This window comes from Salvia hispanica, chromosome 4 (genome assembly GCF_029641045.1).
Source record: "Salvia hispanica isolate PSC_SH4W2 chromosome 4, Shi_PSC_v1, whole genome shotgun sequence".
Classification (NCBI taxonomy): domain Eukaryota; kingdom Viridiplantae; phylum Streptophyta; class Magnoliopsida; order Lamiales; family Lamiaceae; genus Salvia; species Salvia hispanica.
The window spans coordinates 2,937,781-2,949,132 of NC_142695.1; the positions used below are offsets into that span (position 1 = coordinate 2,937,781).

An 11,352-nucleotide genomic window follows, 5' to 3' on the forward strand; every position below is an offset into this window, starting at 1 on the left:
AGTTTGATTGTCATGTTAAAAGGTAAACTTAACTATAGGCCTCTATAAGCAGTTACCTCAAATGAATACAATAGCCTCTCCTATTCCATATATCACCACTTACCTTGACCAGCAATATATTATATATACATTTCATACTCCATGGAAACGCAGGATGGTCACAAAGCCAGCATACTATCAAGTATAATCAAAGCCTTCACGTCTGCAAGAGGTTAGAACTGTAGCAACAATGAAAACTGACATAAAATGTAAAAGCATCTGCAATGGGATGGATGTCCGGGCGGACATCCCGACGGACTTCCCAAAAACACCTCCTGCCACGTCATAAGGACGTCCCACTGTACTATCACGTAATAAGGACATCCCACTGCACAATAATAGACATCCACAAAGACATCCCAACGGACATCCGCAATAATAAAAATTCACAAATTTACCAAATTAAACAATTTACTGTTACTGAATTAAAATTTCGACACGAATACAGAGAAAATGCAACCACTTTATTTTTAAAAAAAACATACATAATTATTTTTAAAAAATACATAGTTAAAAAAAAACAACCCAAAGCTTCGACAAATGCGGCCCCCGTCTCATTCCTCGTCGTCCCCGTCGCCAGTGCGGCGCCACTCCCGTCGTCCCCGGCGCCACTCCCGGGCAGGGGTGGCATCCCACCTCATAGTGTCGATCGCATCCTTCAACATGATCTTGTATAAGGGATCCGTCGCTGCATGTCACTTGTCCATGGTGTCGAGCATGCTTTGCGTTAGCTGCACACGGGCGAGATGGTTGAGCTCGGGAGTGACAGGGAAGGAGCTTCCGATTGGACCTCGTGGGACCCGCTGGCGCTTCCCCTAGCCATCCGCATCGTGGACTTTTGTCCAACCGGGTGACGGCGGTGCGAAGACGATTGAGAGGTCAGGAACTCTGCCTCGGCGTCGGGGAGCTCGCGGGAACTGACATTGCTGCTGTACTCACCAGAGGCGTTGATCTTCGTCCGCTTCGACCATCCAGCTTCAACCCCCGCACTAAACTTGTCGGAAGTCTGCACCACAAGGTAGACCTCCCAATATTTGAAATCCCCGAAACCCAATTCACTGTCGGGGAACTGCTGGTGAGACAGAAGCTTCACATCATCGGTGGACTTCCCGCTGGTTGTCGTGCGGAGGTTGTTTTGGTAGATGCCGGCAAATTAGCTAAGCTGCCTCCTCAGCCGCTCCCACTGTTTCCGGCATTGCTCTCCATCATGAAGCTTCCCACTTGGCGGTTTGAATTGGAGGTAGCTTTCGCTAATGCGTCACCACATTTTGTAGATGTGCTGGTTAGCCCCGACGTAGGGATCCTCGACTACACCGACCCAGGCCTTCGCCAGTGCGACGCACTCTCCTATGCTCCAAATGGTCCTCTTTCTCCCGCCGGCTTCCTCCCCCTCTCCCTCGGCCCCCGCCCCACCCTCGTTCCCCGCACGTGAGGACGAGGTAGTGCCCTTGCCCTTCCCTCTCCCCTGCTTCCTTGTCCTCCATGCCGCCGGTGGCATCTCAGGGGGAGACTACCTGACCGGAGATAGCCCCAACTCCCCATATGAGAAAGTCTCGATGCCGGTGAACTTAGTCTCCACAGGAGTACTCTGTGGGGAATCACTAGTCAATAAATCCATGTAGGGGCGAGACATTGTCCCCAAGTGATTGGGGGAGACCCTCCCAGCGGCGGGCATGCCCTACATCATCTCGGGCATCATCATCTAGGGCATCATCTGGACGGGCGTCATCCTCGTCATCGCGGCACTCACCCCGGGCATTTGGGGCATCATCTTCATCCCACCCATCCAAGGGGGTATATATTGTAGTACCGTTGCATCATCCCCGCCATTTGGGGTTGAGGCATCATCGGCGCCATTCCTGGCATCATCCGGACATCGCTGCACTTCCGCCGGCGTTTCTCCCACCTCTAACGGGAAATGTTGGCGTTTGTGCCTTGCTCGTAACGGGAGAATCGCTATCGTGGTGCTCCATTTATCTTCAAAAAGAAATGAAAGTAGAGAGAGAAACTCGTTAAAACAAGTGGTGTGAATGAAATGAAGTTCAACGAGCCGTATATATATAGTTTAAAAAAAATTAATTCGGGACGTCCGTCATGGCACCGCAATGGCGGACAATCACCAGAAAACTGCGGATCTGCGGTTTCCGGAGCGGACGTCCGGCATGCCGGTCCGACATCCGCCTAAATGCTCTAAGTTCATGAAAAAACTAGATACGTTATGACAAGATGCCCTCATAGGCGAAAGACTATTAACGCCTCACAGCCAGTACAACAGTGAACAATGCTAATTAAGTAAAATTATGATTTTATTAGAATATACTCCGTCCGTTCATAAAAAATAGAGTACATTTATTATTTTTTGTTGTCCACAAAAAATAGAGCACATTCATTTATGGAAAGTTTCCAACAAATAATAACCCTACACATCATTCCACTAACACTACTATCCACTTACTTTTTCTACTTCTCTCTTACTTTTTTTTCTTTTATCTCTTACTTTACCAATTCTACATTAAAACTCGTGTCATACACCAATTGCTCTATTTTTTGTGGACGGAGGTGTTGGAAATATAACTTGAGGTGTCCCAATTATGTTGGGAATAGAATATGTGAAGTCCCAACCTACTGGGAAGAGAATACCATTTATAATCTAGAGTTCCAATGCGTATAGTTCCTAGGTATATTTATATCTAGAGTCCTATAAATACATATGTAGAATGTATCTCAAATAACAATTCAAATCAGCCAAAATGTAGTCTTCAAGAGTTCTTCAGTTTTATTTTCCGCATTTTACTTTTCAACCGAAAATAATGTTTACTAAGACCGTACAATTGAGATGTGGGCTTATATGTCGAAGTCGAACAAAAAGATCTTTACAGTCAACTGTCAACAGCCTCTGATTACCCACATACTCCTTAAGTAGGAAAAAGAGAAACTCCATAATCACTCAAGCTGAGCTCATGGTTCGGACAATGGCACAAACTCAATTTTCAGTGGCCAACTTTTCTATCTTTTGTCTTTTTGTAATTGTATATATGGGCACAGAATTTACAACATTGAGAGAGAACCACCAAGGCCATTGCTGATAATACCACCTACATTATCAAGTAACACTTACCTCCTTTTCCCTCTATTTGACCAACTGTCTTCATTACCAGTAACTTCATCAGAACCCAGATTATTTGATGTAAATAATTCATAAGAATAAAGATCCTGATTGTTTGAACTGGGGCTCTGATGTGCACCAAGAGGAGCTGAAAACACCATAAAACAAGAGTATTCATAAAGAGAGAAGTTCCTACTTTAAGAGAAGACGAGTATTTGCAGGGAATAACACAATTAAATATTTATGAGCATCCTGCAATTTTATCTGGAATTTACCTGAAGTTCTAGCTTCGACAGAGAATCCAGATTCTCCAAGATGCAGTTTTCCAGACTCATTACTAGTGCTGGAGTTCAAAGGTTGTCCATCTACAAGGCGGGATACACCAGAGAGGAAAATATCCTTATACAGAGGATCGTCAAAGCAGCTCTTTCCTGTCTCCTCAAATTCCCGGTACCGTTCCATAGTCCGCTTAACAAAAGCTAAGGCTGCTTGCTTGGCCATTTTACCACTGGCACTTTTCATCCCATGGGCATTAGGTCCACAGCAACTCTGTAGGGATGAAAAAGTTAAGATAACAATTAATCAATAGCAGAAATAGCTACCAGTTATATTAGATTGAATTTTGAAGCAGACTGGGACAGATCCAACTTAAAGAGACGGACAACCAAATGTGGAGGTAGCATCTGAAAAACCTTATGTAGTCGGTCCTATTCCCATTTCAACCGCGCATGTCTAGTAGCATCTGAAAAACCTTATGCATTACAATCACTCTTATTTATTTATTTATTACTCTATATCACATTAGCCGTGATATTATTCCACGTGTAGTTATCTGTTTGAATGCATTCCATCTATTAGCAACAAGGCAAGTGTAAAAATAGTTAGTAATAGGAGTAATATTTGATGTGAAATCGGTACATATAAATATTACTACTACGGGTTGCGTTAGTGTGCTAACTAATTTAAAGTAATAATTAATAACTTTCAATATTGTGTATTAAAATTATCAACACAAAGACATAATTATATCAATACAATATCTAAATTTAAAATGTCAACACAAAGACATAAGTTTATCAACACAAGAAGATTGATAAATTTATGACTTTGTGTTGATGTTTTTAACATACAAAATTGATATTAGTTATTAGTTATTACCATAACTTAGTTAGTATTTGATCACACACCTTACTACTAATACATATGATTATAGGGACCTACGAGGTTTGGATATTCCCTCTTGATATAATTAAACTATTCGTATCTCACTTTGATTATTGATAGTTGAGATATTTGAGACCCCATTGAAACTGAATACTTGATCAAAATGCAGTGGGAAAAAGGACTGATGTAGATTTCACTCCAAGGTCAGGTCAAGACCTCTCATTATGCAGCGTTGCCGTTGGAGGCTTTATAAATAATATGTGTGCTTTTTGTGGAGATCAGTAATATTAAGAACCTCATCATGTTGTAATTTGCTTGTGAACAAGAACCTTATGTATTTCTTTTTGTTTCTCTTTCTTCTCTCACTTTATCGTACATTCCGTTCAGTAAATGATAATGCAACATGCATTTTAAATTTATAGTGGTTGAAAGATCATCCGGACATCTTGAGAAGATTTTGTCAAGATTTGGCATGTCTGCATCTAAGGCTATTGATACTCCAAATGCCACAAACATTCATTTGTCAATCTTGCACCGAAATCCCAAGTTGAGGAGGAGTACATGTCTAGAGTCCCATACTCTAATGCAGTAGGGAGTTTGATGTACGCCATAGTCTGTACTAGGCCAGATATAACGCATGTTGTCAGCGTTGTTAGCAGGTTCATGGGAAATCCTGGAAAGGAGCACTGGCAGGCTGTGAAGAGGATCTTTCGTTACTTGAGAGGTACGTCTGATGTTTGTCTCATTTATGGAGGTGATACTCACTGTTTAGTGACTGGTTATTCTGATTCTGACTACGCTGGAGATGTCGATAGTAGAAGATCTATGACCGGTTATGTTTTCACTCTTAGCGGTTATGTTATTAGTTGGAAAGCAACTTTGCAGGCTGCAGTTACTTTGTCTACTACTGAAGCAGAGTATATGGCGTTGACAGAAGCTACTAAAGAGGGAATATGGTTGCAAGGGCTAGTTGGTGATCTTGGTTTACATCAAGATCAAGCTATTGTGTTCTGTGACAGTCAGGGCACTATTTGTTTAGCCAAGGATCAAGTCCACCATGAGAGGACTAAGCATATTGATGTGAGGTGTCATTTTCTAAGAGATGAGAAGAGAATTGAGGTGAAGAAAGTAGGTACTGCTGATAATCCTACTGATATGATCACCAAGTCAGTCCCGCGGAGCAAGTTCCAACATTGTTTGGACTAGCTTAATGTCATGAGCTGTTAGTTATGCCCGTGGAGGGCAAATTTGAGGCAAGAATGGAGAAGTTTGTTCGTCTGGTGTTATGATGATGCGTCTGCAAGGGAGAATTCAAGTCAAGGTGGAGATTTGTTAGTATGCCTTGAATTTGTATAGGATTAGGTTTCCTAATTGGGATAGGATTATGTTTCCTAGGCCCAGTCTGTCTTTTGTGTGCCTATTTATGTGAGAGTAGAATACATAATTCTGTGATCTGAGATCCAATATATATATATCTGAAAACTGGAGTCATAATACAATTTGTTCTCCGTTCTTGCCCGTGGATGTAGCCAACACAACGTTGGTGAACCACGTAAATTCTGTTAGTACAAACCTATCCCACATCGGACATTTGAGGGAAGTTGGAAGGTGTATATAATTCCTGTCCAGCCCCAATTAGTTTGAGGCCTTTTGGGAGTGACCCAAAAACAAATCCGCGCGGGCTTGACCCAAAGTGTTCAATATCAAACTAATGTTTGCCGACGTCGACAATCCTGACAAGTGGTATCAGAGCCAGGTTGGCGTCGGGTCTGGTCCGATTTGCAAGACCCATGTTTGAGTGGGGCCGACGATCCGTCTGAGTCGTAGCCCATTATGCGTTTCGATGTGATCTCGGTTTGAGGGGGAGGTTTGTTAGTACAAACCTATCCCACATCGAACATTTGAGGGAAGTTGGAAGGTGTATATAATTCCTGTCCAACCCCAATTAGTTTGAGGCCTTTTGGGAGTGACCCAAAAACAAATCCGTGCGGCTTGACCCAAAGCGGATAATATCAAACTAATGTTTGTCGACGCTGACAATCCTGGAAAATTCTGTATCTATTTATGTTCTTTTGTTTCTCGATTCACAATTGTCCTATTTGTCACAACATTGCTATTAGACAATTGGGAGAGTAAAGTCCTCATCACCACCCAAGAGAAAAACATTGGAGAACGATGTATAAATGGAGCTAATGGAACTCTCCACAATCTCATGTTCCTATCTATTGATGAAAGTTGGATGCTACTCTACTATGAGGTGTTTGGAGGTTTGAATAAATGTCCAGAAAATTTGAAGGGCTTTGTGAGACAAATAGCCAGCAAGTGTGATGGAGTGCCACAGATGATAATTGTGATCGGACGTGTGCTTAAGGACCAACTCATGAAATCCTGATTGAATCTTACGCATGAGTTGAAGATGATGTTACAAAGTGTGAGCGAAGCTTTAAAAAATAGGGTGACACGCATAGCAGAAGTTGTGGGGTTGAGCTACCACAGATTGCCCAATTACTTGAGAGGGTGCTTTATTTTCATAGGTGTATTTTCTGAAGATTACGAGATTCCAGCTAAGATGTTGTGTGAGTTATGGATTTCTGAAGGATTTGTAGTGCCCTGACAGGGAAGAAGTATTGAGGAAAGTGCGGAGGAGAATATGAATGATCTCATGAGGAGGAACTTGCTTGAAGGTGTGAAAACTAATCACATGGACAAAGTTAAAGAGTGTCGTGTTAATACTATGATACGTGCATTTTGCATATCCATAATTAAGGAGGAGAATTTATGTGAGACCGGGGAACTTGAAACTTCAGGTTCTCAGCTACAAAAGTCTCATCGTCTTTGTTTCCGTTCGGATCCTTCTAATTTCTTATCTAAAAATCCACCTGGTCCCCATGTTCGTTCGCTTTTTTGTTTTAACGAGAGGCCTGCCAAGCTGAAGTCAGAGCTTCTAGCAGTTATACCAGAGCGCTTCAAAAAGCTTAGAGTTCTAGAATCCAAGTGCATCGAGTTGGAGCAATTTCCATGGAAGATTGTCAAGCTAGTCCACCTCAGATACCTAACCTTATGCATTGAAACTCTCGAAACTCTTCCAGAGCCATTCACCCAGCTATGGAACCTACAATCTCTTGTAATTAAGACCAACTCCCGTTCCATTATAATGAAAGCAAATTTGTGGAGAATGATGCGACTGAGGTATTTCAACACGAGAGCAGCTATTCTCCTAGAAAGTACTAAATTAGATGGCGAAGCAGGGCAGAACCTTCATACATTGAACAGATTGGCACCTGAATCTTGCATTGATGCGATCTTCACAAAGGCTGAAAACCTCAATACTTTGGGGGATTTCTGGGAAACTGACCTCTATTTTTCAAAAGAACTTCCTAAGGAAATTGCACCATCTTGAAAATCTGAAGCTTTATGGCCATCTGAAGATATGTTGTCTGGTCTACCCCTACGGAATTGTTTCCCGCCAACGCTCAAGAGGTTGGCACTAATGAATACATCCCTACAATGGAAGCATATGTCCACGTTGGCAATGATTGGGACCCTTGAGGTCCTCAAGTTGAAGGAAAACGCTTTCGTTGGACCCTACCGGGCGGCCACAAACTATAGCTTTTATCATCTCTGTTTCTTACTGATTGCAAACACAGATTTAGTTATCTTGGAGGTCTCATATGAATCTTTCCTTCAACTTTCGTTTCTTGTGCTTAAAAAGTGTGAAACCTCGTTGAAATCCCAGAGGCTCTTGCAAAAACCCTTGAGAAACTGGAAGTGGAGCGTCTTTAAGAATCAGCAGTTGCATCCGTTAGGAAAATTATTGAAGCAAAGAAGTTGTACCATTGAGAGAGATAAGGAAAGCCTAAAATCAGACACCGAAGTTTTTCATGTACCTTGCAAATATCTCTCTCAACACTTCATATTTATTACAGTAACTGGCCCGACAATGTAAGTCCCGATTCCAATTCTGAATTGGTAGGCGGCGGTTCTCGTACTAGTTCATAATCAACAGGTTTTTACTCCTCTTAGCCTAGTTCGACGGTTAGTAGTAGGAGTAATATTTGATCTGAAAGCAAATACATATAAATATTACTCCCTCCGTCCCAGATAATTCGATCAAGTATTCTATTTCAGGTCGTCCCACATAATTTGTCTCATTTCACTTTTACCATTTTTGGTAGTGGACCCAATATTCCACTAACTCATTCCTACTCATATTTTATTATAAAACTAATACTTTAAAAGTAGGACCCACATTCCACCAACTGTTTCAACTCACTTTTAATTAGATTTCTTAAAACCCGTGCCGGGTCAAAGTGTCCCAAATTATCTGGGACGGAGGGAGTAGTACATATGATTATAGGGACCTACGAGGTTTGAATATTCCCTCTTGATATAATGAAACTTATATTTCTCACTTTGATTATTGATAGTTGAGATATTTGAGACCCCATTGAAACTAATTACTTGATCAATGCAGTGGTGAAAAGGACTGAAGGAGATTTCACTCCAAGGTCAGGTCAAGACCTCTCGTTATGAGCGTTGCCATTGGAGGCTTTATAAATAATATGTTTGCTTTTTGTGGAGATCAGTTATATTAAGAACCTCATAATGTTGTAATTTGCTTGTGAACAAGAACCTTATGTATTTTATTAGTACAAACCTATCCCACATCGGACATTTGAGGGAAGTTGGAAGGTGTATATAATTCATGTCCAACCCCAATTAGTTTGAGACCTTTTGGGAGTGACCCAAAAACAAATCCGTGCGGGCTTGACCCAAAGCGTTCAATATCAAACTAATGTTTGCCGACGCCGACAATCCTGACAAGTGGTATCAGAGCCAGGTTGGCGTCTGGTCTGGTCCGATTTGCAAGACCCATGTTTGAGCGGGGCCGACGATGTTTGAGTGGGGCCGACGATCCGTCTGAGTCGTAGCCCATTATGCGTTTCGATGTGATCTCGGTTTGAGGGGGAGGTTTGTTAGTACAAACCTATCCCACATCGGACATTTGAGAAAAGTTGGAAGGTGTATATAACTCCTGTCCAACCCCAATTAGTTTGAGGCCTTTTGGGAGTGTCCCAAAAATAAATCCGTGCGGGCTTGACCTAAAGCGGACAATGTCAAACAAATGTTTGCCGACGCCGACAATCCTGATAAGTGGTATCAGAGCCAGGTTGGTGTCGGGTCTGGTCCGATTTGCCAGACCCATGTTTGAGCGGGGCCGACGATGTTTGAGTGGGGCCGACGATCCGTCTGAGTCGTAGCCCATTATGCGTTTCGATGTGATCTTGGTCTGAGGGGGAGGTTTGTTAGTACAAACCTATCCCACATCGGACATTTGAGGGAAGTTGGAAGGTGTATATAACTTCTGTCCAACCCCAATTAGTTTGAGGACTTTTGAGAGTGTCCCAAAAACAAATCCGTGCGGGCTTGACCCAAAGCGGACAATATCAAACTAATGTTTGCCGACGCCGACAATCCTGATAAGTGGTATCAGAGCCAGGTTGGCGTCGGGTCTGGTCCGATTTGCGAGACCCATGTTTGAGCGGGGCCAACGATCCGTCTGAGTCGGAGCCCATTATGCTTGTCAGGATTGTCAGCGTCGGCAAAAATTAGTTTGATATTGTCCGCTTTGGGTCAAGCCCGCACGGATTTGTTTTTGGGTCACTCTTAAAAGGCCTCAAACTAATTGGGGTTGGACAGGAATTATATACACCTTCCAACTTCCCTCAAATGTCCGATGTGGGATAGGTTTTTACTAACAAACCTCCCCCTCAAACCAAGATCACATCGAAACGCATAATGGGCTACGACTCAGACGGATCGTCGGCCCCACTCAAACATGGGTCTCACAAATCGGACCAGACCTGACGCCAACCTGGCTCTGATACCACATGTCAGGATTGTCGGCGTCGGCAAACATTAGTTTGATATTGTCCGCTTTAGGTCAAGCCCGCACGGATTTACTTTTGGGTCACTCCCAAAAGGCCTCAAACTAATTGGGGTTGGACAGGAATTATATACATCTTCCAACTTCCCTCAAATGTCCGATGTGGGATAGGTTTGTACTAACAAACCTCCCCCTCAAACCGAGACCACATCGAAACACATAATGAGCTCCGACTCAGACGGATCGTCGGCCCCACTCAAACATGGATCTCGCAAATCGGACCAGGCCCGACGCCAACCTGGCTCTGATACCACTTGTCAGGATTGTCAGCGTCGGCAAAAATTAGTTTGATATTGTCCGCTTTGGGTCAAGCCCGCACGGATTTGTTTTTGGATCACTCCCAAAAGGCCTCAAACTAATTGGGGTTGGACAAGAATTATATACACCTTCCAACTTCCCTCAAATGTCCGATGTGGGATAGGTTTGCACTAACAAACCTCCCCCTCAAACCAAGACCACATCGGAACACATAATGGGCTCCGACTCAGACGGATCATCGGTCCCACTCAAACATGGATCTCGCAAATCGGACCAGGCCCGACGCCAACCTGGCTCTGATACCACTTGTCAGGATTGTCAGCGTCGGCAAACATTAGTTTGATATTGTCCGCTTTGGGTCAAGCCCACACGGATTTGATTTTGGATCACTCCCAAAAGGCCTCAAACTAATTGGGGTTGGACAGGAATTATATACACCTTCCAACTTCCCTCAAATGTCCGATGTGGGATAGGTTTGCACTAACAAACCTCCCCCTCAAACCAAGACCACATCGGAACACATAATGGGCTCCGACTCAGACGGATCGTCGGCCCCACTCAAACATGGATCTCGCAAATCGGACCAGGCCCGACGCCAACCTTGCTCTGATACCACTTGTCAGGATTGTCAGCGTCGGCAAACATTAGTTTGATATTGTCCGCTTTGGGTCAAGCCCACACGGATTTGATTTTGGGTCACTACCAAAAGGCCTCAAACTAATTGGGGTTGGACAGGAATTATATACACCTTCCAACTTCCATCAAATGTCCGATGTGAGATAGGTTTGTACTAACATATTTCTATTTGTTTATCTTTCTTCTCTCACTTTATCGTACG

At 43.1% G+C, this 11,352-nt stretch overlaps 1 protein-coding gene and 1 pseudogene across 1 annotated transcript; one reads left to right on the forward strand and one right to left on the reverse strand.

Moving 5' to 3' along the window:
• Positions 1-3,102: 3,102 nt before the first annotated feature.
• LOC148927072 (uncharacterized) lies at positions 3,103-3,715 on the reverse strand. The gene is made up of 2 exons (XM_089069609.1): positions 3,421-3,715; positions 3,103-3,293 (listed from the first exon to the last, which is right to left on the reverse strand). Exons 1-2 carry the CDS (start codon positions 3,665-3,667, stop codon positions 3,154-3,156), a joined length of 387 nt encoding a protein of 128 aa, XP_088925735.1. The 5' UTR covers positions 3,668-3,715; the 3' UTR covers positions 3,103-3,153.
• Positions 3,716-4,870: 1,155 nt separating this feature from the next.
• On the forward strand, positions 4,871-8,132 carry LOC148927073 (putative late blight resistance protein homolog R1A-4; annotated as a pseudogene).
• Positions 8,133-11,352: the final 3,220 nt, after the last annotated feature.